The sequence below is a fragment of the Xiphias gladius genome, chromosome 3 (assembly GCF_016859285.1).
Source record: "Xiphias gladius isolate SHS-SW01 ecotype Sanya breed wild chromosome 3, ASM1685928v1, whole genome shotgun sequence".
Lineage (NCBI taxonomy): Eukaryota > Metazoa > Chordata > Actinopteri > Istiophoriformes > Xiphiidae > Xiphias > Xiphias gladius.
The window spans coordinates 22494863-22511428 of record NC_053402.1 but is presented as its reverse complement, the minus strand read 5'-3'; the positions used below and the strand labels follow the sequence as shown (position 1 = coordinate 22511428).

Here is a 16566-nt window from a genome sequence, read left to right as displayed (position 1 = left end):
AATCCATGCAGATTACAAAAAGACACGTTTTACAAACTCTGTGACAAGACGTGGGACATAATGAGGACTCAGCTCAACATGAACTGGCCCCAAATATCACATTCATCCGGTTTATTGAGTGTTGACTGTCCTAATTCAGGATTCACACATGGAATATTCCATGTGTGAATCCATGTGATTCAAGATTTAATTTCAGGGACACACTTGTGTAATGTGTTTTTCACGTCAAATTTTATCTTCACCAGATAGGCCATGCGTGCGTGTGACACACACACACACACACACACACACACACACACACACACACACACACACACACAGAGAAACTGTTGCAACAACAGATGGACTGATCATCCACGTTGTCATGGCCATTTTAACGACAGTGAAGGCCTCCTTGGTGGGAGAAGAATCCTTTATGGCAGAGAACGGTTTGGTTTGTGAAAGCATGGCAGAAGTGGTAATAGGGTGTCAGGGTGGGGGCAACTTTGGCAACATAACAGTCTATTGATCTTTTGCACCACTGTTGCTCAATCCATACACCCGAAAGAAAAATGCTGATGGCACATCTGCTTTACGGGACCCGTGGCACCAATCAGCCAGAGCTTCAGAAACAAAGCTGCAGTCTCCGTGTATGTTGGGGGTATTTTACAGACATGAAGCCGTCTAAAATAAAACATGTCTTCTCTTATTTATCAACTAAAAAAAATTTAACCTCGAATTTCAGCAACCTGATGAACCTTTGATGCACATATGATATCTTCATTGCTGTTTTATTGCTTTTTCAAGATCCAAATTATAAAACATCATTTGTGAGAACACAGAGTAGACATCAAATATTGCATGAGGACATTATGTAACAACAACCTGAAGTAATCTGATTTTGTTTAGACTTATCCTAATGGCAGCTTGTACATTAAACATGTTTTACTGCGTTCCTCTCAAAGCTTCTATATGTAAGTTTTTGCTATCGCTGCACAGCTAACGTTAGCATCAACGGCTGTTTACTTACCAGTCTAGAAGAAACGTTGCGAGTTCGGCATCAAACTTCATTCCTTTACTCGCCACGAGCCGTCTCCAGAGGTGGAAAGAAACACAAACGTTAACGCTCGTTTTGCTTCTGTTTCTATCACTTCTTTTCTTCTACTGAAGTTAGCATGCTAACCAGCTAGACCTGTCCCTTGATAACACTTTGTGGCAGTGAGTCATTGTAGCGTCCAGTCTGCCCTCAGTCCAACATGAGAGGAAGCAACTTTAATTGCAGAATTAAGTAAGCCAGAAACAGTCTCTTTTCCTAAAGGGATTTGTCGAAGAGAAGAGTTTTAAAATGATAGCAAAATCTGGGTCAAACTGTTTAATAACATAAAAACTGTTATCTTTCTGTTAACACAAAACTCCCTGCAGGTACAAGAAATGGTTTGCCGCTTGCGGTGACTTGTCTTCTGAGAGATTTCAACTGTCTGGTGTGAAATCTTCTTCACATAATCCCCTGCTTTCTATCTCTCTGGAGATCGGGAGCTGGCCACAGTCCACCTCCTCACCCTCTGCAGGGGGGACTGGTTTTGATGCAGTCAAAACCAGTCCCCCCTGCAGAGGGTACCGGTACAAACAGGCGGGATTCGAACCGGACACTGCACCAACTAGCGCCTTACGGTCGTAAACAAACCCGGCGCGCTACCAAGTCCCTTTCACACTGGGTGCTTCTCTCTGAGCGCTTTTCAGTCTTCGCTTTGGGTTTTGGACTTAAAATTCATCGAGTCTCATCAGGATCAAACCCCTATCCTCAAAACTTTGTGGGATTCCTCAGTTGTAAAAAGACACGGCCAATGTTTGTTACAGCCTCTGAGTGTTAACTTTAGATGTCGGATTTAAGTTAAAATTAAGTGCTGCATCTGAGGATTGAACCCATGCCTTAATAACTCAAGAAGGGTCCGCACTTGTGCTTAGTTTCTTGGAGCCTCCCTTTTGGACTACAAAATTTAGTGAACATCACAATAATCCAATCCCTGATTTCAAAACTTCTCCTTGAGCCATCTGATCAGGACTACTGAGCAGTTTTTCTTAGACCTTTTGTGTCTGTCCTTTAAGAGTAGGGCTTCGAAATCCACAAAGTTAACTGGGGATTGAACCCAGAACCTTATAAAAAAAACAAAAAACCCTGAGTGTTTGGTCAGACAGTTATGAGCTGTATTTCTTGGAGCCTTTGAGTCTTCCCTTTGGGTGTTGGAACCTCAAAATTCACTGAGCCTCGTAAATTCTGAGCTTCAGATCTTCGGAGCGGTCCTCTAACATGCTGCAACTAATGATTTCCTTCATTATTGATTAACTTGCTAGTGATTTTTCTCGATTAATCAATTTAATTATTAGGTCCGTAAAAAAAAAAAAGAATACGGCGAAAAATACCCATCACAATATTCTCCACTTGAACAAGACGACATCTCCAGTGTTTTGCCTGATCAACAGTCCGAACCCCAAAAATATTAAAATTTATTTATTTATTTAAATCTGTATCCTGTTCCTATGTACCATCTCTTCCTCTTGTGACGTTGTGATGCTACATTTATTAGTCAGACCTCAGAGCTTCCCAGAAGTCCTCTAACACACTGAGGGACCGCTTCGCTCTTATTCTAGGAGCTTTTTCCTTCGGCCGCCGTCCAATGTAAAAGTTGGGACCACCTTTGGGACCACCTTGGGGACCATCAGGTCATGGCGGCCAAATGGCTGCAAGCCCCCTCCTTACAAAAATCGGTTTTTGAACTCATGAAAAAGGACCTTGAATTTAAAAATAAATAAATAAATAAAATTGTATTTCTTTTTTGTTTTTTGGTTTGTTTGTTTTTTCGAAATGACTAGAAATAGTGGTCCAACCAGTCCGCTACTGTTGGTGAGGTAGGATGTGTGTGTGTGTGTGTGTTTACTTCTGTCTCACACACACACACACACACACACACACACACACACACACACAGCAAACACACACCATAGGATTTCAACACCTCCTACTTGACTCGGTGCAGCAGGCAGAGCTGTTACCTAGTTACAAGCTAGAGACTGCGCGACCTGCGCCACTGTTATAATGCGGATCCGGTGACTTTCGGCGCATCAGTCCAGTTCGGGAACAGACGGGAGGCAAAACTCGCCGAGCAGCACCCGGCGGAGGACCGGAGGCGGTCTGTCTTACGAGGACGAGGAGGAAAACGCATCCCGGCGGGGAATAGCCCAAGTGCAGCGGCTCTTCTCGCGTTGTTTCGCCAGTAGATCCTGAATCGCCGGACGGGGACGGGCTCGGGGGGGACAGCGGTGTGAAAAACTCTCATCATTCAGGTAAGTTGTGAGACCACATTTGCGCGTTTTCGGCTCGTGTTTGTGGACCATGGGACCGGCTGGACTTGTGCCGACAGTGGCTGGGAAACAGCAGGTTGTCAGCGTGTCTGTCCCCGCATCTGTGCACACAGAGTGTGTGTGTGTGTGTGTGTGTGGATGTTTTTTTTATTTTTATTTTTTCCTAACAACAACAAAAAACCAACAGAGTGGACACAGTTTCCTCTCAAATGCTAAGTACCACTGCCAGGGGCGGTCTTAGGAACTTTTGACTCGGGGGGGGGGGGTCGAGGCATTCAAAAGGGGGGGGGGCGTGTTTGAAAAATGAGTAAAAATGCGTCAGGACTCATTTAAAGCTTTGACTTAATGGTTACATTATTTATCCAGTGTAGTAAACGAAGGTAGTTTTGTGTGTCTGTGGGGTTTTGATTTATTTATTTATTTTGCATGTCTGTCCTCATTCTGCATCTCCGTTCAGTCGTTTTGTGTCTCTTTACAGTCGTTTAGTGCCTCAGGGATATTTTTCAGAGAGTACGTAGCCAGAGAAATTGCACTGATTAAAGATAGATGGATGGAAGTACTTTATTAATCCCAAAGGGGAAATTTACGGATCACAGCGGTTGTAAGAGCGAAGGTAGAATTTATTCTCCCTTAATAAGCACCTGAAAGCGTTTTAAGGGGGTTTGGCATCGTGAAAAAAGGAGAAAAAGAAAAATCTGCCTTTCTGTTTCAATGAAGCCTAAATACCCAAAGGAACATGGGCTTCATTGAGAGAGACAGACTAACGCCCTACACTCGTTTCCACACCAGTAAAATTCACCTCGCTACTGAACATAATTAAGAAAATTGGCACAGTAACCTAATCTGTGTGTGTGTGTGTGTGTGTGTGTGTGTGTGTGTGTGTGTGTGTGTGTGTGTGTAGGCATGCATACATTATAATAAATTGAGACTTTAAATAATTATTTATAGTTAAACTCGTGTAGATGATTTATAACGAGCAGATAAGGTTGTAGTATCTGTCTCTTTTTTTCTTTTTGCAACTCTATTTTATTATTTGGCATGGCCCTCATAATACTTTTAGAGGAGTAGGATTTTATAATGGGCCGTGTAGTGGGTTTCATCTTAAATATGAACATATATTTCGTCCATTGTTTTTTTTTTTGCAGTACTTTACATGTACTTATGCCTGCAACTAAGATTTTTGTGTGTATCGATCAACCTGTTACTTATATTTTCAATCAATGGATTAATTGTTAACAGTGAAAAATACCTTATCACTATATTCTGCACTTGGAACAAGGCGACATCTTAAAATGTCTTGTTTTGCCTGATCAACAGTCCAAGAGCCCAAAAATATCCAAATTTCTATAACGCAAGACCAGGAAAAGCAGCAAGTTTTCACATTTAAGAACCTGGAACCATCGGTTGTCAAAACAGTTGCTGACCAATTTTCTATCGATCGACTAATCGACCAATCCTTGCAGCTCTAGTGTTTTTTGTCATCCTACCCTGTTCCTATCTGCCCCTCTGGTCTTCATCTTGCAATACCGTGACGGAAATTTAACTTCTGGAATTAATAAAGTTTGAACTTAAAGCATAAAATAACAATTATGACAAAATAAACAAACTATAGCAATAACCATCAACCCCTAGACATTAGACATCTGGCCGAAATTAAGACCAGGATCTGAATGTGAACTCCGTTTTACTCCAATATCTGAGCAACTGAGTTTGCTATAACACAGAAGGCCGTAGATAACTCTTATCACACTGGATAAAAAAGTAACACCAAATAAACTGGAGCTGCTGAAAGCGAACTCCCCCCGGCTTGAACACCCTTTAGGTTGTCCTGAATGATTTTTTTTTTTTTCCTCTGTTGGGCCTCGTCGGCAGTTGTTTTGATCCTGGAAGCCCATAATCGCTACGATACAACTTCTCAGTTTGTTCAAGCTGTTAAGGGCCAAAACGTAAAGTTGCTCGTTTTGGCTCCGCCGTCCCATCAGTCTCGGTAATTTTTTTATTTGTATAATGACGGTGGATGTTTCGGCGCTGATGGCCGGAACTTCTCAGTCACTAAAAGTAAACAGGTTTAACCGTTTCATGTTCTTAAAATATTTCAGCGCCATTTTGAGGATAATGGACCTAAATTTGTCCCTTAAGCTGAAATCAGTATTTTAGGACACATGTCAATGAGTACTAACATCTGTGTTTCAGTTTTGTTAGGATTCATTTGTCATCATTCATTTTCATATGTGGACTGTGAGCCACCATGTCTCGTTCGGAGAATTGAATCCTGATTTTTTTGTTGGTTTTTTTTCTTGTTACAGTCATTTCTGTTTGTGGGAGAAAACACTTTTTTTTTCTGGTTTCATGTTTCCCACTGTGTTTATGGCGGTGCGAGTGTGATTACCATCTGACAACGATTTGTTCTGCCCGGCTCAGAGGAGCAAAACAACATCTTGTCTCCTCAATGTGAAGCCACTTCTGCTGCGTTTTTATGCTGCATTTTATTTTCATTTTTACATTTGACATCCAGAAATTAAAAAAAAAAAAAAAAAAGGCTATGAAGCCAAACGACTCAGATATGATTCAATGTGGGATCCTGGTTATAATGCGTTCACACACTAATGGCAGCATTATGCCGTCATCTCTCCATCCACAAAGTGAAGCAGACACAAATTTAAACTTATCAACACACACACACACACACACACACACACACACACACACACACACACACACACACATACAGATACACAGTCGCCATAGATGGAAAGTTAATCAGCTCAAACTAAGGCATAATTTCAGGCTAAATTGCCTTTTACAAGGTCAAAAAGACAATGAACCAGCAAATCTCATGATCTGGTGCCCTGTTAAAGTGAAAACAAAAAAAAGCAGTGTCTAGTAAAAACAGTGTTACCATGTGTAGCTACACTCAAACAGACTGAGGTGTTTTTTTTCCCTTTATCCCTTTTCAGACCTGAAATATGTAACATTTCTGGCTTCACCAACCTGTTAAAGTGATGGCTTTTTCTGTCGTTTACCTAAAATTTTCTTACGGCTTCTTTCGCCCCCTGTTTCCTGATAACGATGGTACAACTTAAGATAGTTTTATTCGAGCGCTTTTACGAACGCTCTTAAATTTCCACGCGGGTTTTTCCCGAGGCGGTGCGTTTGCGCTTCGCCGTTGAGTATGAAAACGACGCTAAATGTGCAGCAAACGGCCTTTCAGCTTGCTGCTCTCTAGAATCCACGCTGCTGGGTGGAGGTTTAAGAAAGCGGACTCGGATTTATTCAGCTGCTGCTCGAGGGCAGACGTAACTCACATTAAACCTAAAATAAAACAGTGGTGGTTCCTTTGAGTTTCGTGAATTTGCACGTCATCTGTTGTGTATGTCCTTCTGTCATCGCTTCGGCATCAGACCTGCGGGTTCTACTGTCAGTGTGGGGCCAACGTACACACCACAAATAAAAAGAAAATATACCCTGGCAACTTCAAAATGGCACGAAAACAATTCAAAACGTAAAACAAATCATGTAGTTTTTGGTTCCTCCGGCCGGTTCTGGAGCTTCGTAAGATGTGGGTAGGAGACATCCAGCCAGGCCACGTCGAAAGGCAACGATATATGACAGCGCCTCTAGAGCTCACTAATTAACATGTTGTATCTTGTTTGTTAAATCCGTACAAAAATCTGCTTTGTATTTATTGTTCATAAGCCAATAAACTGAAGTGTAAAAACGTCTATCTGCTGTTTCACGGGGATTCATGAGCGCAGTTTTTCTTGAGCACGCTTTAGACTCCATCCGAGCTGCTTGTCACATGAAGGGATAGCTTCAGAAACCCCCCTCCCCAAAGACCTTCCCGATGTTGGATGGGCTGGGGGTCTGTGTCCGACCCGTACTATAACTTTCCGTAACCGATGATCCGACATTCACCCCTGCTTCGCCCCAGAAGGGGCAGTCACGGCATGAGGTCGTCGTGAACGTGGCCTCTGTTGACACGATTGATTGATTGATTGATTGATTGGCTCAACCTGGGAGTAACACACGCTGAACGTCAACTGATGGAAGACGTAGAGACGAAATGTCGTTTTTGTATTCAGTAAATCTACCTTTTTTTTTTTTTTTTTTGAGAACATTCATTCAGAAAGCAATGAAAAATTCCCTTTAGAATTTCCTCCAGCCCAAGGTCACATTTTCAGACCTCACAGCATCAAATCGTCACAGTTCAGAAGCATGAAACCAACCAATGTTTGGCTTTTCTGCTTAAAAAAAAAAAAAAATCACTGAAACAATTACTTGATTATCAAAATAGTTGCCAGTTCATTTGCTTTTGATCGTCTAATCGATTAATGGACTAATCTCTTAAAGCTCTAAATCTACAGTACGTAGGGAGAAAGCTGGTCTGTTGTTCCAGGCTACGAACGGACAAATTATTTCTATCTAACATCTCCCCGACCACATAAACTTGGCTCATTCAAAGTGTCTCAGTTTGTTGGACTGATTTTTATTTTCTTTTAGAGTAGACGTTCGTGCGTAGGTGATAAATTTAGTGCTCTGTCCCTCTTAATTAGGCGAACAGACGTGCAATTAACATCTCTCTGTTCGTGTTTAACGCCGTGTCGCAGCCTTTACATCAATCTGACGGCTTTCAACTCAGACTGGTGACACTGGTGGGCACTTATGGAGACATGAGATTGGCATATTAAATAGCCTTCATATTTATGTAAAGAGGCTCGTGCCCGAAAGGGGCTTTTGTTGTCCACCTCCTCTTGAAAATTCACTTGGAGAAAGGATAAACAGTGATAGTTGCACAGGGTTCTTCCATCTTGCTCTGATGTTTTGTTTTGTTTTTTTTTCCTTCAGCCCTTGAGATTGGCATCTACCTCGTATAGAGAACCTGGACGAGACTGAAAAGGATCAGCGGAGCTTAAAACTGGAGCCAGAATTGGATGCCAGGCTTTGTGTGTGAATTCACTGGGTTTATTGCCTCGCCCTCGCTCAGCGAGGCCCCGAGGAGAAGCCGTCTTCGCTCCTCGTAGGCCTCATAATAGGCAACTGCCCCCCCAGGGCGACAGGCTGGACAGGCTGAGTTTGGAGGTCAAAAAAATTAACAGCGTCGTCGTTCAGTATTCCCGCGCCGAGCCACGAGTCCCTGATTTATTCAACGACCTGCTGACTCATTCGGAAAAAGAGGCCGCAACAGGTTCGGGAGCGCCTGCGATCCTCAGCAACCTGCCCACACACCCACACACACACACACACACACACACACTGCACTGCACAAACCCTCCAAAAGTTTGTGTACGACTTTTTAAGGGTTTGGGACAAGAATTTCTCACACGGCTATAAAATGAGGGGTGGCACGTGCAGACGCACACAAAAACGCAGGTTGTTGTGGGAACAACTGGAGGTGGCTTGACTAGGAAACCACCGTTACAATTAATCGATTAATCAATTAGTCGATTGGCAGGAAATTCACCAGCACCTATATTGATAATCGGTTAATTGTATAAGTCATTTTTCAAGCAAAAAATGCCTTTTCTCTGGTTTGTATCATTTTAAACTGAATATCTTTGGAGTGGGACTGTTGGTTGGACAAAATAAGACATAGACAACGTCATAGATACATCATCATCTTAGGCTTTAGCAAACTGTGATCACTATTTTATGACATTTTTATGGACCAAATAATTATCAATTAACTGAGGAAATCATTGGCATCTTAATCGATAATAAAAAAAACAGTTAGTTTCAGCCCTAATCTACCAAAGTAAAACCAATATGATGTATCCAAACTGCTGAATCCTTAAAATTTTCTACCCTAGGGCCGAAACTAAGGATCATTTGCCCGGTTCTCGATTAATCATCTGGTCAATAACAAGTTTGAAATTGTGAAAGATGACGCATGGTGTGAAATGCGTTGGCGGTGCAGACTTTGCCAGCCAGGACGGGTGCAGCCTGATTACCTGATAATCACATCAAGGGTCAAGGGATTGAACAGTGCGAAGGGATACAGGTACAGCAAAGAGGACAGATAGGATCTCCGGCTACAGCAGATGTGTTTGCGTCGTATGATATAGATTAATATACCAACAATATGTTTTTGTACTAGCGTTAAATTAATAATTAAGCGGCAAAAAAATTCCATAAATAAAACTAAACAGAAATCTGACAAAGAAAATAAGCTTTCATGCCAGGGGATCCAGAGTCTCAACAACAGTTTGACATTTTGGGAAATACTTCTTTGCTTTCTTGCTCAGACTTGGATGAAAAGATCGATACCACTCAGGGTACATTTGTGTTTTTCTCACTGCTGCTTTTCTGAAAGCAACGCCTTACTTTTGTTAAAAAAACAAACAAAAAACCAAACAGAAAATAAATGATGGAAATCATTTCTGACATGACTTTCTTTGAAATGGTGCTCATGAGGCTTTTACTTTGATATGCGATTGAACCCCGTATGGTACAGCTGTGTAGTTAATGACGAGTGAGGTCAAATGAAACTTCTGGAAGATTTTTTCCATCTCCACACGGGACCTCTGGAGCTCAGCCAGAGTGACCATCGGGTTCTTGATCACCTCTCTTACCAAGGCCCTTCTCCCCCGTTTGCTCAGTTTGTTCGGGCAGCCAGCTCTGGAAAGAGTCCTGGTTGTTCCGAACTTCTTCCATTGAAGAATTATGGAGGCGACTCTTCTTTTGGGAACCTTTAATGCAGCAGAATTTTTTTTTTTTTTTTTTTTTTTGTAGCCTTCCCCGGATGTGTGCCTTGACCCAATCCTGTCTCTGAGCCCTGCAGGCAGTTCCTTCGACCTCGTGGCTTGTTTCTTGCTCTGATATGCGCCGTCAGCTGTGAGACCTTTATATAGACAGGTGTGTGCCTTTCCACGTCCAGTCAGTTGATTTTACCACAGTTGGACTCCAGTCAAGGCGTAGAAACACCTCAAAGATGATCTGGCGAAATGGGAAGTCTTCTAAATTTCAAGTAAAGGGTCTGAATACTCACGTCCATGTGATATTTCAGTTTTTCCTCTTTAATAAATTGGCAAAAATTTCCTAAATTCTGTTTTCGCCTTGTCATCATGGGGTATTTTTAAAAAAAAAAAAAAAAATTATTTTAGCATAAGGCTAAACGTAAAAAAATGTGAAAAAGTTGAAGGGGGGTCTGAAAACTTTCCAAATGCGCCGCAAATCCAGCTCCCAGATCCGTCTATGGTCAGGGAGGAACAACACAAAAGGACCGGTCAGTGTTCCTGTGATGACGCACAACGGGGTGTCCCAGTCCAAGAAGACGAAGGGCAGGGTGGAGGCACAGTGGTGTTTCCTGTTTGAAGCCCAGTTCTCTGTATCTCAGGACACCACAGAGAAAAAAAAACCGGCTCTAATCACCGTTGTTTTAAAGTGAGAGCTAAAGGTTAGTGCGGTGCGAAACATCTGTATTGTTGCTACGGTTACCTCCATATTAATTTGCTTTGACACAGATTAACGCTGTAATTAACCTGCTGACTCATATAGTGCTTGAGGTGCACTGATATACAAGTGAGGGCCACCTGCCAGCCAGTAGGGAGCATTTTCCATGACCGTGACCCGACATTAGTCCAGTGGAAAAACACCGAGCATTTTATAGAATTCTAAATAAACTGATTTTAACCTCAAGGCTAACATAAAGGCTGTTAATAGCTTGTTTATTGCACTATCTACGTTTGCTTATAACCTTCATTCTTTTGTTGTAAACCATCATAATGACTTTCCATTCTCCTGCACTCACATCTGCCCAGCACTGACTGTTTAGTTAACAGCTTGGCAAGCTGCTTAACAGTCACTCTCGGCTTTCAAGAGGAGAAAATACAAAAGAAAGCAAAGCAAATACACTATTCAAACAGCTCTGCCAAATGTCCTTAACCGTGACCCTGACTTGCGCTCTCACTGCTGAGTCCTGTCGGTAAGGAGCACTCAGCCAGCCCAGTTTGCCTGGCTTTGTGAAGGAGGAGCTTATTTTGACCTTTCGTGTCATAGTCGGCGTCCACTCTGCACTTCTTTCGGCTCACGGCAAACATAAAAGCATGATAAAGGGTGTAAATCAACGGCGTCATTTCAACATGCTCCCATCACTTTTTAAAATCCTGTTTTTGTCCATCCCACATTTTTACAATTTCAGTTTTACTAATTCACTACAGTCTGTGAAACTCTCTTCTTAATGGACGGCCACTATAAGTTAGAGTTAAGTTTTTTCTCTGCAAACTGAGCAATTAAACCTGCGGTAACTGATGTTTTTGGCCTCTTGGGGGCAGCGACATGTCATCACCTTTTAAGTTGCTTCATTCAAGCATCCGTCAGTTACCAGAGCAACATTATTATTCATTTGTAGTCATGTTTGGTAGTGATGGGAATCGCGGCTCTTCATTTAGCACCGCTTCTGGCTTTCAAACTTCAGCCAAGTTTAGCAATATTTAGAGCTATGATTGGCATGTGTGCACGTACATCACTTAAATTATTCAACGTAATTATAATATACCTTGTAATTTCCAGAATACTATTATTCTACATTATGTTTGGTATAAAAACATTAATATAAAAACATTAAACACTATTACACACGTTTATTGAACCTTTTATTTATATTAATATGTTTTAAATTAGCGTTTTGCTACAAACACTAAACATAGTGCATATGGTCCCTGTGCATAAATGTATGTGATGACCATATCTAATAAAATAAAAATAATAAAGTAAATAATAAACTATCCGAAACACAACCCCCCCCCCTTTAACCTGCAGCTTTCAGAGCTGCTGAAGGTGAAAGCAGCCTTACTTGAAACGTGAAGGCGTGGCGATTATTTATCGTCTGTCATCACACATGACTGGTCACACCGCAGGCACATCAACACAAGGTTCAGTCAGTGCATGGCGTGCCCGAGGCTGAACAGTGTCGCATAAAGAACATCCTATTATTCCGTCTTGTACAAAGATTTTTTTTTTTTTTAAAAAGAAAAAAGAAATCCGCTCTCTGACGTGAGGATTGAAAGTCGAGTCGTTCGCGACCGACAGATGTTTGATTGTGTCACCTGATGAATCTAAGTCCAGTACCCCCTCTCTTTAAGCTCTTTTTTTGGTCTCCACCGGCTCCTGAGGGAAACATCTGGCTCTCCAGCTGCTAAATGCTCCACTATGTTCACCAGCTGGTCTCTGACTGTGTCTGTCAGAGGTTTAGTGCTGATCAGGTAGTGGGACAGTGGGTTTTGTAGAGTTTTTTTTTTTTTTTTCTTTTCCCAAGTACAGTAAGTAAGTTCTACAGTAAAAAGTAAATCTACTTAGTTACGTTTCACCACTGCCCCACACACACTCCCGACACCAAACCTGTGCTCTCTGTGTAAACTCCCTGTACCCGAATGCATCGGTCGATCTGCGTCGGGATGACGAAGCTCCTCCCTGAAATACTCTGAACCTTTCGAGCTGTCGCAGACTGACCTTTGTGATGGATGCTCAGCTCGGCGGTGCAGCAGCGCTCGACAGCTAAGATGTTGGCATTTCGGATCCTGCAGTGAGCAGCAGCTTCAACCTGTGTGAGAGACAGACTTTACATTTCAGCTTATCAACAACATCAGGTTGCTGCTGACTGGTGTAATATTATGTGAATATATTTAGTTTCCTGCCAAGAACGTAAATGTACTGACAAAGGAGCAATTACACTGGCACTGGCAGTAATAAGAAACCTTACTCGTAACGCCCCCCTTTATATTTATAAGCAGTCTATACATCATTCGGTAACACTTGTAATGATACAGCCTTCGCTTTACAGTGTTATTTTGTAGTATGAGTCAGGTACTAATATATCACCTACTGGTTCCTGTGGACGAAAACAGCTCTATGAGGAACAAGAAAAATTACAAATAAATCATACTCTAAATACTTTTTGTAAATACTCGATACTTGCGTGGTACAGTCGAGGCAAACAAAACTGAAATTTGGGGGTTAAATGGTGTTGACAATCTTTTTCTAACCGCGTAATTGAAGACTCACACACTGTATCTGAATGTTGCATCATTACATTACTTTATCACGATCTTCCATGGATGACAATAGAAGCCTGTCATAGATGTGCATTTGACAGAGGTACGTTTGTTTTCTATGTCAGCGTGTTGCCTGTCGGCTGGACAAACATGCCCTGCTAGGAGCTAATTCTATAAACTATAAACCCATTTCTTGTCCTTATTTCAGATCATTCAACGAGGTAAAAGACATTGTAATAAATCCACGTCCACGATTAACTTCTCAGAGGGGCCCGGGACCTCTATTGACCCCCACCATACACGTCAGTTTCTTTATTTCTCCTCGCCAATCAGAAACCAACCAGTACTATAGAGCGGAAATGATTAATTGATTAATCAATAGTTCAACTGACAGAAAATGAATTGGCAACAATTTCGATAATAATCGTTTCACGTAATTTCGTTAAGCAGAAACCTCAAAAATTCACTTGTACCTGTGTATTTCTTAGTTTCCTTGTTTCCCTGTTCCTCAGACAAAAAAAAGGCAATAAGAATATTTTAACAGGGAACAATGATGAGCATTTTTCAGTATATTCTGACATTTTGTAGACTGAACAATCATTTTATTATTAGAAAAAAATAATCACCAGACCTATTGATGATGAAAGTAACTGTTGGTTGCAGTTACAGTTCTCCTGTGACTGAGTAGTACAACCTTACACAAGGTTGTTGTTTTGTCTGTTAAATACATGACACACAGAAAAAAATTGAAGTAATTTGATAAAACACAACTTTACAACAAACAATCAAAATATAAACTAAAACAGTGAATGTCTTATAACTAAATTTTAACACAAGACAGGGCTACAAGATGGAGGAAGGAGGAGCCGACGTAGTCGATACTGTACTTCAGAGGTGCAAATTTAAATGATATGGAGAAAACTTGGGGCTTTTGGCTATATTGTCATTCCTTAAGTTTTTTTTAACTTTGAGTTTATTTATTTGCACAGGTTAAAATGAAACAAATGGCAAAAAGTAACAGTGAAAATGAATGTGCAGGGAGAGGAAAAATTTTCCCATTGTTTCTTATTGATTACCTCTCTAAAACAAATTCACAGACAAATATATGTGATAATGAAATGAAAATGAGATATATTCAGAAATATGTGGGGATAGACCGATTCAGTTTACCCATATTCAACTTCTGTCGATTCATTAGTATCAACAGTTTCCCAGCCTATTACTCCCAGTATGAACGCGATTGATCCAGGAGACGGTGCCTGGTTTTTGGGATATTTGCCTGGACATTTTCGTGGCTCGTGGAGACTGTGCGCTCCGCCGCGGAGTTACAGGCAGGGGGTTTGGTTGGGTGGTTGGGCGTACGTGGAGTCGGACGTCAACAGCGGAGACCAGGATTCGCATCTTGTCTCCTACCAACAGTCAGCGTTGGTTTCCTCTACCCATTAAGGCAAACTTATCCTACACTTTACCAAGTTTTCTTAAACCTTAAAGAAGCTATAATCAGCATTTTAATAATAGCAATGCATCAAATGACATGTGGGAGGACTCTGCAGCTTCCCCACGGCTTTATAATGACTTGCAGCTGGCAGGCAGCTGCTCAAAAAAAAGAAAAGCTCTTAAATACCAACTGTCCACTACCTGCAAAGTTAGTCAGTTTGATACCAATTGGTGAACATGATGGAGCATTTAGCAACTAGAGAGCCAAATATTTTTCCTCAAGAAAATATTTGGTGTGGACCAAACTAAAGGAGAGTGAATATTGGACTTACATTCATCGGGACACAAACACGACTCTAAATGAATGATAGTGTAGCTCCGAAAATGCTGGATGTGCAAACGAACAACTGTAACTGCAACATATCGACTTAAAAGTTGATGATATGTCAGTGTAGTGTTTCACAACTTGTTTCCACTGCCCCCAAGTGGCCAAACAACTCAGTAATTGCAGGTTTAATTGCTCATAGCGCAGAGTTAAAACTAAACTTCTCTCATCTTACTTATTTGACAGAGACTTTGATGAGTAAATAAAAGTGAAATTGTAAAAGGGCAGAATGGAAAAAAAATTGAATTTTAAAAAGTGATGGGAACAGTAAGATTCCAATATCATTTAAATTATGAGTAATTGTGTCGGTATCAGAAACAGTTTGTATACTAATATATAAGGAAAAAAATATATAACAAAATACAAACTACATATTATACAATTGTATAATACTGGTTATATATTGTATTATATTATTATTCATTTCTTATCATTTCAAGATAGAGGTGACTCCAGTCTTCACAGGTAATTCAAAAACCCCTCATTCAAAAACTTTTATTACCATGACAGAATATAGCAGCTTACTACTGGAGTAGTTGCAAACAGTTTTGTTGAAACAGTGAGGATGTTTGCATAAGTAAAATCAGAACTCAGTGTGAAAAAATGTTCTCCCCACTCATAATAGTCGTAATTTGTGTGTCGTCACTTCTCAGGAACCAGAAATAATCGTAATGCCCTCACGTTTGAGATAAGGCGGCTTTCACCTTCAGCAGCTCTGATAGCTCCGGGTTTGTTCTGTCACATGGCAGCAGTTCTGCTCAGAGTTTGTTTGATCAGTCCAAGATTGTTTGAGTGACCAAAGTGGCACCTACTCTGACAACATTTTGCCGTCCATTATAATTTAGAGTACGGGCCTTTACTTCAGAGTTTACAGATATCACAGATGTCTGTAAATCATTTAAAGCTTAAAACCTCCTTTTAACAGCCAATGGTGTACCACAAGGTTCTTTGCTTGGTCCGGTATTGTTTACAATCTACACAAACAGTATTATTACTCCAGCACCAACTTAATATATCAATTTGTATGCAGATGATACAGGTTTTTCATGCACACGTCTCTTGTTCAACTCAAGCCGTGTCTGCCCCAATGATCCTTGGACAGTTCTTCTTAGCCTCAAACTTGTGCTGAATGCTGATAAGACAGAATGTGTCATATTCTCATTAATTCATGATTCTATCTTACATCTTCCAGCCATCCATGCACATAATAGTACTGAAATTTAAGTCGTTGAATCCTAAATCTAAATATCTTTTAAAGATACCTGTCTCACCTTTAAACCTCGTGTGGACCAACTGGAACAAAACGTTTTTCTTTTACCAACAGCAAAACCATTGTCCAATCGACCTTCATGTCTCTGCTATACTATGGCAACATCCTTTATTCTCAGGCTGCTCATTCTGCCTTAAAACTACTTG

The 16566-nt window shown here is 41.0% G+C and overlaps 1 protein-coding gene across 2 annotated transcripts in view; it reads right to left on the bottom strand.

Annotated features, from left to right (window-relative positions):
* cyth4a (cytohesin 4a) overlaps positions 1-16566 on the bottom strand; it is a 62866-nt gene that overhangs the window by 28897 nt on the left and 17403 nt on the right. For both annotated transcript variants that reach the window (XM_040123825.1, XM_040123826.1), the window contains one exon: positions 12787-12877. In XM_040123825.1, the coding sequence (XP_039979759.1) occupies positions 12787-12877 (91 nt within the window). The remainder of the gene's footprint in view (positions 1-12786; positions 12878-16566) is intronic.